The 16,937-nt window shown below is 45.0% G+C and overlaps 1 protein-coding gene across 2 annotated transcripts; it reads right to left on the bottom strand.

Annotated features, from left to right (window-relative positions):
- Nucleotides 1-171: 171 nt before the first annotated feature.
- LOC119898169 (zinc finger protein 420-like) lies at nucleotides 172-15,783 on the bottom strand. Of its 2 annotated transcripts, none has more exons than XM_038712353.1 (8): nucleotides 15,361-15,783; nucleotides 11,136-11,248; nucleotides 9,172-9,854; nucleotides 7,253-7,391; nucleotides 5,590-5,891; nucleotides 3,608-3,757; nucleotides 3,214-3,367; nucleotides 172-1,874 (listed from the first exon to the last, which is right to left on the bottom strand). In XM_038712353.1, exons 2-8 carry the CDS (start codon nucleotides 11,197-11,199, stop codon nucleotides 1,237-1,239), a joined length of 2,130 nt encoding a protein of 709 aa, XP_038568281.1. In that variant the 5' UTR covers nucleotides 11,200-11,248; nucleotides 15,361-15,783; the 3' UTR covers nucleotides 172-1,236. The 2 variants fall into 2 exon arrangements, with proteins under 2 accessions (XP_038568281.1, XP_038568282.1); XM_038712354.1 differs by lacking the exon at nucleotides 15,361-15,783 and adding an exon at nucleotides 14,024-14,043.
- Nucleotides 15,784-16,937: the final 1,154 nt, after the last annotated feature.

Below are 16,937 nucleotides of genomic sequence, written 5' to 3' on the forward strand. Positions count from 1 at the left end.
GAAACTCTGCTGCGAGTTCTTGTCTGTGCCGCCGACAAGAATCCAGCTGAAATATAAGTGTGCAAAAGAAAAAGAAGAGCGAGCTGAAGAGCACCAAGTACAAACTTTATTCTTCTGTTAACTGGATTTAAACTTTATTTTCCGAGGTGTGAAAGACTTGATGACAGGAGGTTTTTTGTCTCAGCGTCTTTATTGAGCATGATGAAAGCATCAGTGATTTCTACTATAAATAAATGCGATACTTTGGTTACATCTACAGGACTGTAGTGATACGGACACTCAGCAGCAGCACAAAGGCCTCAAACCTCCTCTGGCTTAACTGATCAACTTATGAAGTGTCCTTGAGCAAGGCACTGAGCCCCTGCAGGCTAAAAAGTGGAAATGTTTACGCGACACAACTGCAAACAAGGTCAAATACGACTCTCTCTCTTATGAGTTTTGATCTGGGGGGGTTTTATATTTGAAAAGTTTCCCTCAAAGCGATTAAAACAAATCAACGCCACCACAACGTGAAGTTTACGGGCCAGCAGGAGAAACACAACGGAGCATATTCAGTGGGCCACATAACCTAAAAGTTAAGTAGTAGGCTTCATTAGGTTAACAGGTGAGGTACGGCTCATATACAGGCCCCGCCCCTCTCCCTGCTCGAGGTTAACAGACAACAGGGTTTTCTTCAGTCTGCACTGAGTTTACAGAACATGAGACCTCCAGATTTCATCGGGACCTCAGGTGATGCCCTGGAGTCCAACATCCAGCACACTGACCTTTTGTGGCGTAAGAAGGGATCAATGTTCTGGAGCAGGCGGACGCGTCAGATGTCGGTGTTGACAATGCGTTGCGTTCACACTCCGTCTACCCGTGCTACGATCTGTGTCCCGAGTCCCAGAGACCTTCATCCCCGTGTCTGACACCTGGCTCACATTTATTCCCTTTAACAGAAACTTGTTTGGCTATATGCAAACAATTCTTGCTGGACTGAACATCCACCGTCATTCAGTCCAGGGTCCCGTTCTAATAAAACACCCCTGCTTATTTGTGTTTAGCTAGCTAGCAGGGTGATCATTCTTTCAGTCCCTGTGTTTGGACTGAACTGTTCTTCAGCACCACATAAAGTGAAGTTTTGCACTGATGCTACAGTTAAAAACATTGTAAATGAAACTCTGAGTGTCCGCCGGTCCATCAGCCTACAGCTCATCTAGTCTACCTGGAAACCTCTGCTGAGTGACGAGCTTTCCTTTATACAGACTGCTGAGTCTCCCCGTCGTCTCGTGACTCGCTCGTCTCCGTGTCTCCCGGCGCGGCTGGCTGCATCAGAGACAGCGGTGATTTTGGCGACTTGTGTTTCCTCATGTGGTTGCGGAAGATCCGCGCTCCGCTCAGGTTCTTCTTGCAGATGTTGCAGAAGTACGGCCGGGCGCCCGAGTGCACGTCCACGTGGTAGCTGAGCTCGAGGGCGCGGCTGAAGCTCTTGCTGCAGAGCGGACACTGGTAGCGGACTCCCGAGTGCGTCAGCTGGTGGCTCTTGAGCGAGCTCTGCTGTTTGAAGGTCCTCTGGCAGACGGAGCACTGGTACGGCCGGGCGTCGGTGTGCAGCCGCTGGTGTCGGCGCAGGGCGCTGGAGAAGGTGAAGCTCTTGCCGCAGTCGGTGCAGGTGTAGGGCTTCTCCCCGGTGTGGGTCCTCTGGTGCTCCGTCATGTGGACGTGCTGGGTGAAGCTCTTCCTGCAGGTGGGGCACTGAAAGGGACGCTCGCCCGAGTGGATCCTCAGGTGTTTCTGCAGCGCCGACGCCTTGAAGCAGTCTCGACCGCAGACGGGACAGCAGTGCTTCTTCTTCCCGCCACCGTCTGCCTGGCTCTCTGAGCGGCCATCTTGTTCTGTCAGAGACATGAAGGGGATTCTTAGAATTTAGTTTCTTTAATCTCTGAAAAGAAACTGTCTGCAGGCTTGAAATGAACACAGCGTTTAACTGCAGCGCTCTGTATTTTAAATATCCTTAAAGTGATACTGTGCAATTCTGTAGAGAGTTTTTTGATATTTGAGTCCAACCAAACAAACATTCCCTTTCCCCTCACTGCTCCTTCTGAAGCTCCTCCCCCCAAACTCATGGTATTGCCATGGTAACAATACCACATATAGCTAATATAATAAAAAATATATAATAATATGGATTACAGTGCAGCATTCTTCTTCTTTTATTCCGTCTATGAGCATCATCAGTCCCAGCTGCTCAGATAAAAAGAGTTGGAGATTTGGTCCGCCACTTAATATGTCCGTGAGGAAACTTGGAATTTACACGTTCCACACATAAAACAAGCTTAATGCCGTTAAAGACTGCATTCGGTGCACATGCTCACCGTTCTGAAAGTCCTGAACCGAAACGCGTTACACCCCTAACGTTTACTGCTGAACAAGGTGCTGACTCGTTTCTCTCTATTCACCCGTTCACACACTCGCTCAGTCTATTCCTCACACACTGAGCTAAAAGCTAACCAGCTGGGATCATCACAAACATGACAGCAGACAGATAAGAGAATAACACTGAAGCGGTTTATGTGGAACAGCTAAGCTAACGTTACTCACCTGTCCAGCAGAAACAGATTTTAAAACCTTTCTAATCTCGTAGATTTATTCAGCACTGAAACTCCTCACAGATGTTAACACAGGTCTTCCCCTCGCCTGGTCATATAACTCGTTTCACAATCCCTCAGATCTTCCCCCTCTGTGGCTGTTTCTCAGTCATCTTCACAGCTAAAGTCCCGTAATGAGTCCAGCATTTTCGAATGTACAGCTGGTTGATTACGTTCTCCCTCCCACTGCTTCGAGCGCCACCGACACCTGCTGCTCGCTCAGAACTGTTTGTGCTTAATTTACAGACCCAGGGCTGTGGAGGGGAACAGGATTTTTTTTTTTTTTTCTGAGCACACAACAAACACAGAGCTGGCGACGCACGAGGAAATATTTGCTTAATTTAACAACAAGTGCAAAGTATCCCTTTAAGCAATCCTTTTGTATGGACAGACTCTGGATAGGGTGCACAGTCCCAATAAAACTGATACTAGATTATATAATATTATCAGGTATGAGAATGAAAGTCACAGAATAAAAGAGAACAAAACACAAGAATCATTTGAAAATATGTTAATAAAAAGTTGAGCTCACTGCACCAATCATTATAATGTTCTTGTGTTTATGCACAGAGAAGTGATGACATACCGATAAGCGCCGGCCTCCAGTCCTCTTCCTCGCCATCAGAGTTGATCAACCCGCTGACGTCTCCCTCCTCCTTTTCTTCGCCGTTGTCCTCCTCCGACAGCAAGCGGTCCTGTGGCGTTCTGGACTCGGTGGAGGTAGAAAGGTCTTCTGAGTCCTGGAGACATCGTTAAACAAATCAATCTCACCTCGAGGTCCATCTGGGTCTACAGCGTCAGACTTGAAAGCACTTTGCTGACATGTAAAGCAACTGTAAGTCACTTTTGAAATACGCGTCAGCTAATAGAGTAAACGTAAATTTAGCAGCTGTTCTGGAGCTTTCATCACGTCACATGATGTCGTGGAAAAACTTCGACTTTTTCTGAGCACCTAAAAGCACAAACGCTGAATATAATACCTGCTTGTTCAGACCTTCCTCCTCCTCCATCGTCATCCCTCCCTCCCCTTTTTCCTCCTCCGTCGTCATCCCTACTTCCTCTTCCTCCTCCATCGTCGTCGTCGTCATCTCTTCCTCCTCCTCCTCCGTCTTCATGTTGAGCCAGAACTCCTGAAACAGGCGACATCACATCATCAGTTTCCACTCAAAACGTCAAAATTGTTCTTTTATATTTTCACTTTCCTGCACTACATGAAGGAGAAGTGACCCAAAGACTCCCTCCGTCTGACTGACCTCACGCAAGTTTTGTCTTTTAACTTCCTGTCTACACAGGAAGTGGACATGTGTGGATCACCTTGACCTGCATTTGTTCAGTTTAATAACCTGACGAAGATCTGAGGCACTGACAGAGCTGATTAGATCAGACCAGCTGCTCATTTAACTGATATAATCATCATGGTGACCGGTCAGTGTGTGTTTGTTATTACAACAATATGATATCAGAACGCAGAAAGTTTTGTGGTTGGATCTTTAAAACATGTGTTAATACAATATTCCTTCATGTTCTTCAGTGTTAATAACCTACCTGATGAGTTAGCATCAGAGCTAGTGGTGTAACGGATAAGTTTATATTTTTGAAAGGATCCGATCTTGTACCCAAAACCACGGAACGATCTGAACCTCGAGTTTTGTGATCTGTTGCACCCTTAATCAGAGCTCTTAAATGTTCACTATAGAAAAAGCTGAAACTAGTTGAGCTAGTTAGGGATGCAGGGTAATGTTGGCATGTCGGTGGCAATCGGCCCAAAATGAACATTTCTGCCTATAATACGACACAAAGGACATGGAGCAAATAAAAAAACAAGAGCTGGCTGCTCAAAATCAATAACAACAATGAGGAGTTTCATCCTACAGTGTTTCCCACAAATAGACTTCACTTATGCAGGCCGCCCAGGTATATTAACAGCTGCACAATGCGCCCTTGCGCGATAGTCACATCGCAGAACAATCCAAAGTCCAGCAAGTCAAACGAACTCAACCCCCTGAACTTAAGTGCTGCTCGATACAAAAGGAAAACCTGCACGCATTTTCCATGAATAATCTACAAGAGAAGTCTGTCAGCAGCATCATTTACTCCGCCTGAAGGGTTCTTGGATTCACAGAGCTTGTTGCTAGTGAGTGACAAGCAGACTCTGCACGCAGAGCGATCCACCAATCACTTTAGGGCTCAAACGATTCATTCGATTACTAAAAAGCGTGGACGCTAATTCTTTGCAAGCAAAAGTAGTAAAATCATCGTTAGCTGCAGCCCTAAATTACAATATTACTAACTAATCACAATAACACTAACGCAGGCCCCGCCCCCATTAGTTGTTGACGTCAACTTAAAAATAGGTGATTACCAGGAGAAAACCATTGAAACAGTGGATTTCGTTGCAGAGAGAACTTTTGTAAACCACCCAGAGGGCTGGTGTTTAGCTGCTCTTTTTTAATCTTTGAATATATGTTTACTGCATCAAAGAAAGGATAGTTTGCACTCAAAAGTATTCAGGCTATAAAAACATGTTGGTTTTTTCCAATATCGTGCAGCCCTACCGCCCAGGTACAGTAACAGCCGCCCAGGTATATTTGGCGACCCACTTTAAAAGAGGAGAGTTATATATGAGGCTACAGGAAGTGGACACAGGCTACGTTATTATCGAGCCTGCTGCAGTAAAGACAGAAAAGTCCAGAAGACGGGTTCTGTGTCTTTTCGGGGACTATCAGTAATGCTGAGGCGGGGCCAGCAGGTGTGTTTGCAGGTGCGTGGTGAGCAAGATTCAAGTAGTGAGTGAACAGTAAAATAAAGTGGAGAACGAAGGAGAATTAAAATAGTGAGATAGAAATATGCTCCCCTTGCCTTATTTTGTAAAATCTGTCCTGACTTCTTATGAAATAGAAAAGAATGTGTGATTTCATGTGCACAGTGATGAAAAAAGTGCACAGTAAAGCCGTGGTCTCACTATGTCAGCAGAGTCGGCGATGAGTCCGTCCCTGACGTGGATCCTCATGTGTTTGCGCAGCAGGCAGGGCCTCAGGAAGCTCCTGGGGCAGATTCTGCAGGGGTGAGGTTTGTTGGTCATGTGGGTCTTCTCGTGGGCTCTCAGGTTGGTCGTGGTGGTGAAAGCCTTCTCGCACAACGAGCAGCGGTGCAGCTTCTCCTTGGCGTGGATCTTGAAGTGCTGTCTGAGCCTGGACAGCTTCGGGTAGCTCTTCCCACAGACGGAGCAGCTGTGGAGCTTCGTCACGCCGCTGGGACCCCCGTCTACAAACACCAACACAGGAATAAGGTTCAGCATCAGCAGGACTCAGGCAGGAAATGCTGTTTCATGTTATTGACCCACTTCCTGGAGTCAGTAGAAGAGGTCTTTCCGGGATGTGTGGCGAGCATAAACCAAAATTTTTAACACATTTGGATGGAAAAAGTGAATCTAAATTCTTTGTTTGCAGATTATCTTCAGTTTGTCAGGTTTTAAAATGTTCTCTGGCAAAGAAGAGTTAGCCTACGTTCACTCTGTAGGCCTTAATGCTCAATTCAAATTTCTTTCCCAGATCTGATTTTTTTTGTTTGACAGTTCAGATTGTTGCTTAATTGTGGTCCATATCAGACTCCAGCGTGAACTAGTGTTGTTTACTCGAGACCGGTCTTCAGACCACTTCTTGTCTCGGTCATTGAGGACTCGAGATTTAATTTCAAGACCAGTCAAGACCATAACTTTGGGAACATCAATAAATTGCTTTTACATCCTCTCTTTGATTGGATGGAAAACTTATTGCTTCAGATGAAACCAACAACCCTAAATAAAAATGTGTTGTTCCCGTTAACGACTGCCCCCCCTCCCCGCGATGGTAAACATGGATAAGGAGAGTTGAATAAAGATGCTTACGTTGATTTCAGCTCTTAGTGTTTGTATGTGGGTGTTTTAATGGGAATCTGGATCTTTCAGATCAGTTTGAGAAGCACCTGTGATCTCGTTCCACATTTTATTGTGTGTCATGTAATGTGGGGAACTGGTCTTGGTCTCGGTTTGGGCGGCCTTAACTACAACACTAGTGTAAACTGTCCGCGGCCTGAAAGTGACCCGCGTGCGCAGCAGCAGCTGTTGTACAGAAGTGAACAGAGCCACAGAGGTTAGCTCCAGTTAGCTCCTACTTGCTCCAAATTTGCACGGGAGACTCCCGTTTCTCATTTGTCCTCTCACGGGTCACATTTCTCCCCAACAAGTAGCATAAACGGTCCGGTGGATTTCAGGTGTAAGAAAGGGAATCTGTGAGCAGATGTAGAGAAGAAAGAGAGCCACATGTTCAATTATGGCTTTTTGTGGAGCTGTGACAGCAGCTGCTCTAGAGTGACGTCAAAGTCGCATCAAATGCGACCCGAGTGTCCGATCTGTATGTACCACATATGGAAGTGGCCCAAATCCGAACTGGAAAAGATCAGATTCCATGTTCACACTGTCATAAAAATTAGATTTGGGGTCACTTTGGCCTGAAGTCTGAACGCAGCCTTAGAAACCGGTTTGTCCTCTGCGACTTCATTAAATGTGATTCTTCGCACCTGCTTGTATAAAATGTAATTATTTCAGTCTATCATGTCTGAGGTGCAGGTAGGCTGGGTGCTCTGACCGGTCAGTGAACGCAGCACGTCTTCTTCCTCGTCATTATCGTTTCTGCTCTCGACCTTCAGCTCCTGCAGCCCGTTCAGACCGCAGCTCCCCGCAGAAACTGCCGCCACGCTGCCGCCATCGAGCGACTCGTCTGGTTTCTGTAACGACAAACAGCAGTGAGGTTAGTTCAGCTTTGACAGTAGTGAACCTGTTCTTGAACTTAGAACATACTCATTAAAAGGTGAGGTACGCAATTCTGAAGAAAGACTGCAGGTATCGGCCGGTATCAGGCAGTGGGGAACTCAGGGAACGGCGAACAGGATCAAAACATTAGTTATCTCTCGCCATTCCCTACCCTACATGTTTTTTTCAAAATAAGGTCCCATGGGGAGGACGGGCGGGGGGGTGGGGGTGGGGGGGGCGGGGGGTGGGCGCCTAGACTCTATTTATGAGGCAGCAGGTGAACATTGCGTCCTCAGAGTTGATGTGTTAGAAGCAGGAAAAATGGGCAGCGTGAGGATTTGATCGACTTTGACAAGGACCAAAGTGGGATGGCTAGACGACTGGGTCAGGGCATCTCCAACCCGGTCTGCAGGGGTCAGAAGTGGTCCAACCGACAACGGGGTCATGGACGGCCAAGGCTCACTGATGCACGTGAAGAGCGAAGGCTGGCCTGTGTAGTCCGATCCAACGGAACAGCTACTGTAGGTCAAACAGCTGAAACAGTTGAGTCCATTCCTCCGGCAGGCAGGTGGTCATAATGTTATGGCTGGTCGGTGCAGCTGCAGATTCATTTCCTGCTGATCGCTTAATCAACTAATCTCTTGAGCTTTCTTGGTGGAGCTGCTCGTGCTGCTGCAGCTTCTCGGGCGGTGGAGAAACCTTTGCTGCACAGGAAGCAGCGATGATGCGTTTCCTCCGGAGGTTTAAGGCTGCATTCAGAGCGCAGACCAAACCTTTCCACACACGTCACATGGACTCTGATCATTTCCTGCTTAGATTTGAGCCACTGTCGTAGAAATCAGATACATGTCGGATTTTAAAAGATGCTACCTCAGTCTGGTTAGTCAGATTGCAGGTCACGTGACTCTGTAGTCACTCGACCGCCGTCATAATACCAGCGTGCGGGAGCAGCGATGAACGCAAACGTGGAGGACGGCAGTAACGGAGGAAATCAGTGGACAAATTTTCTCATCTGCTCTCCAAGTCCCTTTCATCCACCTGAAATCAACTTAAAAATTAAACTGTAGTCGCTAACCTCTGTGGCCTCCGTGTTTCCTTCTGTACAACAGCGTGCCGTCATGTGACAATCGTATTATTTCCAGTTCACCCTGGAGTGTGATAAGGGCCACATTTAAAAAATAATGTTTACAGTCAATCAAAATAATTTGGCTCTGGAGCGCTAGCTTAGCTTTAAAAGACTTTAGCAGGTGCGGCAGAGGCTGAAAAGGGAACGTGAATGATTCGCAGGGAGGATGTAAATCTGTGGAGCGACTGGACGCAGGCAGAGCTCGCCAGGGTTCAAGTAAGGGTCACCTCTGCACAGCTGACCAATCCCATCGTACGCTGGTGTGAATGTTGGCACGTTGGATTAAGAAAGTTTTGGAAATGGACGCACACAGCCCCTGTGGATGTTGTCACCCGTTAGTAGCCGGTTCAGTGGTAGAAGTACAACAAGCTGTCCAGTGACAAACAAGTCAAAGAGCTGCAAAGACTAATCCAAGAGAGAAAAGGCAAATTTCTTAAATGTAAATATTTCCTGGTTTGTTTCCTCCTTTGTGACAGTAAACTGAACATCTTTGGGACATTTGAGGACATCATCCTGGGCTCTGGGAAACACTGAACTAACGGAGAAAATAATCAACAGATTAACTCTGACAACAAAAGGAGTCATTAGTTGCAGCGCTACGACTGGATTTAGTGTTTCCGCCCACTCACCTTGCTGGCAGCAGCTTGGAGCACATCGCTGTCCTCTGTGTGTTTCTGCAGGTGTTTCCTCAGCAGGCCGGGCCGGTTGAAGCTCTTGCCGCACAACGAGCAGGGGTGAGGCTTCTGTCCCGTGTGGAGCCTAACGTGGTCCCTGAAAGACGACGGCGTGGAGAAAACCTTCTCGCAGACCGAGCAGGAGTGCAGGTTCTCCACTGCGTGGCTTTTCTTGTGATCGACGAGGCCCGTCCTGGAGGCGAAGCGTTTGGGGCACAGCGGGCAGGAGAACGGCCTCTCTCCGGTGTGCGTCCGCTCATGCTGTACGAGATGGCGCCGCTGAATGAAGCCGCGGCCGCACACCGAGCATTGGTGGGGCTTCTCTGCAGCGTGTCCGAGCCGGTGCCGCCGCAGGCAGCCCGGCTGGGAATAGCTGACCCCGCAGTCTGGGCACGAGTACGGCTTCTCGCCGGTGTGTACTCTCTGGTGAATCGCCAGATTCTTCTTCTTGGCGAAGCGCTTCCCGCATAACAAGCAGCTGTGAGGTTTCTCGCCAGAGTGCACGACCATGTGTTCCGCCAGCCGAGACGGACGAGAGAACTCCCTGCCGCATAGTGAGCAGCGGTGACGGCATTTTGACCGACGGCTGCCTTGTTTTGACGCAGGTTTTTCTGGTGTCTCGATGTTGGAGGCCTCTCCTGTAGGAAAGGATACTGACGTTAATATTCTTAAGGTTCAAGAATTATCCATTTATCAGGAATATTTTATTTTTTTTAACCAGGCAGAAGCCCATTAGAATGTAATCTATTAGTAATAAAAGGGACAACTGGCAAGAAAGGCAGCAAAACAGCATTTAGAAGTTACACTGACACACAAATAACACCACACGGAGACACTTAAATGATAAAATCCACCTACCAGCAGCTTTAACGCTCCCTGGTTGACTCGTTATAGCTCATTTGTTTAATCTGTACAGAAAACTAAGCCTCTACTGCTTCGACCTGTTGTTTACCTGTTTTAGTGTGAACAGGGATCTTTACAAAAAGGGATTTTTTTCACATGTTAACAGTAAAAAGAGAGAGAAAATAAAAAAAAAAGGTGTTCTGTTGATTTATGCTACCAATGGAGATGTGCTACTGAGCGGTTCTGGGCATGTTCATGACCCACAATCTTGATCTCCGTCTCCACACCCATAAATCTATGAAACCTTGCTGTCGGGCAGTCTGTCGAGACTGTGGCTGAAATTAGATGAATCTGGCGTGTAGTAATAATTCACCAGAGCAGAGAACTTTTTTCTCCTTTATTTACAACGTTTAAATAAATAGAATTAAGACATTTTTCGGTCTTTGGGGTATTAAAAATAGATATGTTCCAGCAGAGTGGCAAAATATGTTTCACATATTCTTCTGCGGCTTTCAGACCAAACTTTCAAACAATTTTTCGCCTCGCGACGCTTTCCTCGCGTGAGTACATTCGCTGTAAGTGTTACACACACACACAATGTGATAACGTGGATAAACACGACTCGCCATTACTACAGCTGTATGAACCCAAAGTAAACATTTTGCTGTGATTTATTAGCAATAAACGGATCAAACTAATGCCGAAATAACTACTACATGATGCAGATTTGTTAAACATATGAATTCATGCTTTGTCAGGTCTGTCAGCAGGACAACAGCTTCTAAAATGTTTGTTTTCTGAAGGGAGTTCGGATCGATCAGGGCTATGCTATGCTAACTTGTTCACAGTAAAGACCAACGACAGCTGGAATAAAGTTACAGACATGTTTTCTGAACTCACCAGGTAGTTCAACCTCCTCGCTTTCTTTTCTCCAAGCAATGTCCAGTTTTGTCTGGTTTTTACACAGGGAGTGAGACGTGGTGTAATTTAAAATGATTCAGCAGTGGGAGCATCTGCTATGGTAGCATAAATTGTCAGAACACCGGCTTCGTGTGGAGAAAGAAACAACTGCTGACCTTCAGCAGGAAGCTGCTGACCGTCCTCTCCGCTTTGTTCTTCTTCCTCCGTCACTCCATTCATCTCCTCATGCTCTGCTCCTCCCGAAGATGGACGGGTCTCCTCAAGGCCTCTGAAAATAAGGACACGTCCTGGTCAGGGCTGTGAGGACACTGAGGTTGTGTCCTTGGTTTGGTTCTGGGAATTTGGAGGTTTAAGTGATGCGTGAACAATTATAAAAGGTTAGTTCCAGTTCACCTCCCAGAACGTGGTCTTTGACCGTGTGGTTGAGGTCAGGGCTCTGTGCAGGAAACTTAGAAAACGCTTTCAACATCTTCTTAAGGAAGCTCAGTAGTTTCAATGTTCAATTCAATTCAATTTTATTTATATAGCGCCAAATCACAACAACAGTTATCTCACAGCGCTTTTCATAAAGAGCAGGTCTAGACCGTACTCTGTGATGATATTTACAGAAGCCCAACAGTTCCCACCAAGAGCAGCACTAGGAGACAGAGGCAAGGAAAAACTTCCTTTTAAGAGGCAGAAACCTCGAGCAGAACCATGGCTCAGGGTGGGCGGCCATCTGCCTCGACCGGTTGGGGGTGAAGGAGAGAGAGGGAGAGATGTAAGGAGAGAGAGAGAGAGATGTAAGGAGAGAGAGAGAGGAGGGAGGCAGCCTACACAATATACACACAGTGAAGGTAATGTTGCTATGGACTAAATGAAAAATGGTACAGATATTTATAGTAGTGTTAATGGTAACCATCGTAATGTTAATGATTATAATAACAATAATAACAATAAGACTAGCAACAATAGTCGTTGCAGCAGAGGGTGTCGAGCAGGAACACGGGGGCAGCAGGTGACCCGCAACCACAGATCCAGACTCCACAGCTCCAGAGCCAGAAAACCTGCAGGAAGTGATAGGAGAGAGGAGAGAGACAAGAAAGCACAAGACTACCAGAAAGGGGAGAAGTTGTGTTAGTAACATGCAATAATGGGATGAGGTTGCATACAGAGGGAGAGGAAGTAGAGGAGAGAGGAGCTCAGTGCATCATGGGAAATCCCCCGGCAGTCTAGGCCTATAGCAGCATAACTAAGGGATGGTTCAGGACTCACCTGAGCCAGCCCTAACTATAAGCTTTATCAAAGAGGAAAGTCTTAAGCCTACTCTTAAATGTGGAGATGGTGTCTGCCTCCTGAACCCAAACTGGAACCTGGTTCCACAGGAGAGGAGCTTGATAGCTGAACGCTCTGGCTCCTAGTCTACTTTTGGAGACTCTAGGAACCACAAGTAACCCTGCATTCTGGGAGCGCAGTGCTCTGGTGGGGTAGTAAGGTACTATGAGCTCTTTAAGATAAGATGGTGCCTGACCATTAAGAGCTTTGTAGGTAAGAAGAATGATTTTAAATTCTATTCTGGATTTTACTGGAAGCCAATGCAGAGAAGCTAAAACAGGAGAAATGTGATCTCTTTTCCTGGTTCCTGTCAGAACACGTGCTGCAGCATTCTGGATCAGCTGAAGAGTCTTAATGGACTTTTTCGAGCAGCCTGATAATAAGGAATTGCAGTAATCCAGCCTAGAAGTAACAAATGCATGGACTAGTTTTTCTGCATCATTTTTAGACAGGATGTTCCTGATTTTCGCAATATTACGTAGGTGAAAAAAGGCGGTCCTTGAAATTTGCTTAATGTGAGACTTAAACGACATGTCCTGATCAAAGATAACTCCAAGATTCCTCACAGTGGTGCTGGAGGCCAGGGCGATGCCATCCAGGGAAACTATATCTTTAGATAATGCGTCACGGAGGTGCTTAGGCCCCAGAACAATAACTTCAGTTTTATCTGAGTTTAACATTAGAAAATTACAGGTCATCCAGGTTTTAACATCCTGAAGGCACATTTGAAGTTTAGCTAACTGATGAGTTTCATCTGGCTTGATCGATAGATATAACTGAGTATCATCTGCATAACAGTGAAAGCTTATGGAATGTTTCCTGATAATATTGCCTAAAGGAAGCATATATAAAGTGAAGAGGATTGGTCCAAGGACAGATCCTTGAGGAACTCCATGAGTAACTTTGGCGTGCATGGAGGACTCATCGTTAACATGTACAAACTGAAATCGATCTGATAAATAGGACTTAAACCAGCTTAGAGCGGTTCCTTTAATGCCAATGAAATATTCCAGTCTCTGCAATAGGATCTGATGGTCAATGGTATCAAATGCAGCACTAAGATCTAATAAAACCACTACAGAGACAAGTCCTTTGTCTGATGCAATAAGGAGGTCATTAGTAATTTTCACCAGTGCTGTCTCTGTGCTATGATGAGCTCTAAATCCTGACTGAAAATCCTCAAATAAACTATTGCTCTGTAGAAAGTCACACAGCTGTTTAGCAACTGCTTTCTCCAGAACCTTAGAGAGAAAGGGAAGGTTAGATATAGGTCTATAGTTGGCTAAAACATCCGGATCAAGTTGGGGCTTTTTCAGAAGAGGTTTAATTACAGCTACTTTAAAGTACTGTGATACATAGCCTGTTGATAAAGATAGATTGATCATATCTAGTATAGAGGTGCTGACTAAGGGTAGTGTTCCACACTTTATGTATCGAGTTAGTCTTAAATATTCTTTATGCTCTGTTGGTTTGGTAATCTCAGTGTGAAAAACTGTGTGCCTTAAACTTACTGGTGGAAACTGAAATGACTGTTATTATTGGACTCGTAGCACCCATGATGCAGTGAGTTAAAGTTGTGTTACCGTCCTATGATAAGTGGGTAAGCTGTTGGCAGTGGCGGGTGACATCGTCGGGCAATCCGCCAATTTGGCAGACAGGAAAAACGCACAACAGAAAGACACATGTGGCAAGGTTAGTGTATTGTGGCAGCGTTTCAAACCAAACTCACCAGTCCTGGGTGACAGCCAGCGCAGCACCGGCCAGACTACGAGAGATAAGTCCGGTGTTGTCGGACAATCAATAAGCTTGTCCAAGAGACACAAGAGCCGTCACTTGGTTTTATTTTCGATAGCAAACTTTTGTCCGACTGAAACTGAGTATGTTTGTTTGAGATCTGGACTCATGTGGAGAGTTAACTGAGATAAGGACTCATTCGCTGGTGGTTGAACTTTGGGCCTTGTACTGAGCACTGACTTTAACACTCTGTGGTTTCTTGTCTTCTGTAGGTTTATATGATAGCTTAATATTTCATGCCATGACTTGACTCTCAAATTGTCCATCTCTGTGAAATAAGTAGGCTAATAAAACTACTACTCAGAAAGCAACCCATTTTACTGTGTCCCTGCAGTAATCTGCTTCCCTCTCATCATGTCTGACATAAAGTAATTATAATGATCTTGCATATTCAATGGAAATACCTGGTTGTTAAGGTGGAGTGATTTTCTTGTACTGAAAGACATCTCTCCTTCTGTGCATTAAATCATGCAGGTAATGTTTTGTGTAGATATACTGAACATCTAATTGACATTATCTACATTAAATGAAGCCTAAATATTCAGCGTATACGTTTAAAGAGTGGCAGACAAAAAGTGCTGAAAGTTATTTTGGACCTTGCAGATGCAGGTCTGCTGACTTCTGGACCATGACCACTTCCTAGATATTGAGCAACCTTCATCCACTGAAGAAGGCCACTGGATGTGGCTGTAAAAGCTCTGGAAAGGCCAAGTGGGCCTTGCAATAACATTATTCTTCAACATGACACAAAGAGTTTTATCCCAAATATGCTGGAGCACCAACATGTCCTTTTATTGGAAGTAAGGACTAAAGTATCTGCACAAGGCTGTCCACTTCACCGGCTATGTAATGCATCCAGAACATAGGATGGAAGATTTTACAGTTTTTGATGAAGACTGGCAAAGTTAAGTGTTTGCAAAGCAACAAAGCAGCTGTTAATTATAGTTACTTAAGACTCCAGCTGATGTTTAGCGGTTTATCACTGTGTTCTCACAGCTGTGTTATTATTCCGACTCCCACTGCATTATTATGTATTAACAATCCCATTAACAATTAATTCAATCATCACATATTGTTAAAATGTATTTCAAAGTTAGCTGCTAACGTTACGTTTGTTTGCGATGTGTTAATCGATGTGTTTTTACAGCGATTCAGCCAATCAGAGGCGAGCACCGTGCAACATTAGCCGTTAGAAGCTAGCGTTAGTAGTTAAGCTATCTTGCTAATCGTAAACTAAACAGTTACCGTTCACAGAAACACAGAAACACGTACCGTTTACTGCAGGTCTGTGTAAAGGGACGGGAACGCAAACCAAGGCGCCAAAAGGGTCCAAAGAACGGACTCCTTCAGAATGAAAACCCTCCAGGAGCAGGCGGCCGCTGACTTTGGCTTATCGCGATGTTAGCTGTGCTCGTTAGCTGCGGGCGTTAAACGACGTTCCCACAGTCCTGGACGGCTGCGCCCGCGAAACACCCGCTGCTGCCGACTAACGCTAATTAAGCTGTTATTTATAATCAGAGATGAAAATATTAACACAGCGGAGGAAACACGAACTCCCTATCGGCCCTTCAGGAGAATTCAAGTCGATGTCAGGAGAAAGTAAAATAAGATAAACACAGTTTATTTCGACAAGAAGCAGGCGAATTCCAGCTAAAATCAAACATGGCGCTCAGCAGCTCCTCGGTGCTGCCGCCGCTGGCCGGGAGGTGAACTGCAACAACATGGAAGTGACTGCCTGTAGTTTCTAAAGATGTCAGGAGCTGACAACATACTGAGGTCTTTGTTTAAGAGCTACACCGATTTTTAAAAGTCTACAGAGGTTTCATCACTTGAATTACTTTCTAGAGGCCGTGGACCTATTTTGTTATTGGGCAACTGCACTGACACTGTCTTTGTGTCTTTGTGTCACCATAATCAGAACACTCGTCAGGAGCAGTTAGGGTGACCAGACGTCCCGGGGACAGTTTTGGTGGCCTGTGTGTTAGTCATAGACTGTATAAGGTATTAACAGACCTGAAATCAGATTTCAGCATGTCTCTGTTTACGTCTACAGCTGCTTTTATCTGGATTAAACAGACATAACGTGCAAATAAAAATCACTTTATGTCGCAAAGGTTTGTCTTTGTGATACTTTAACGGTTCTTTTAACAGAATAATCACAATCGTGGCCAAACAAGTGTTTGCATTTTATAGCCTAACCAGGCCGGACATTTACGTTATTATAGGCAATAACAGAAGCCTGTTGTTGCAGATGGATGATGTGTTTGGTGGGCTTATGTCTAATATCCTAGTTTATATTTAGAAAACGGAATGTAGCCTATAATTAACATGACTTACTGCTGAGTTATATATAAAATAAAGATCTCTTTTGCGATTATCCTTATGACTCTGCTTTATTTAACTTGCTGTGTACCAACCAATCCAGTCTTTTTTACCTGTTAAAATACCTTTAAATGGCCAAAACAACACATAAAATGCATTATTCTACTTGCCATAAAGTGATCGAAGCCTCTAATTATTGTCTGAAATGTAATTTCCTCCCTGAAATGACTTGATTATATTCATGAGGGTTATATTTGATAGATTATAACTCACCTAGAAATTTTGTCTCTTAAAATACCTTTAAATGGCCAAAACAAGACATAAAATGCAGCATTCTACTTGCCAGAAAGAGACTGAAGCCTCTACTTATTGACTGAAAGCTAGATTCTGTCTCAAAATCACTTTCAGAAGAGTTGTTTGACAGATTATGAAGCCCGAAATTGTCCCGTTTTTAATTTCATATGTAATAACATTATATTTCTTTAATGCATACTGACCACCGAATTTGTTGTGGGTCTCTGAAAATG

The sequence above is a fragment of the Micropterus salmoides genome, unplaced genomic scaffold (assembly GCF_014851395.1).
Source record: "Micropterus salmoides isolate LMB-PRFRI ecotype aquatic unplaced genomic scaffold, ASM1485139v1 Ms_hic_scaffold_11, whole genome shotgun sequence".
NCBI lineage: Eukaryota > Metazoa > Chordata > Actinopteri > Centrarchiformes > Centrarchidae > Micropterus > Micropterus salmoides.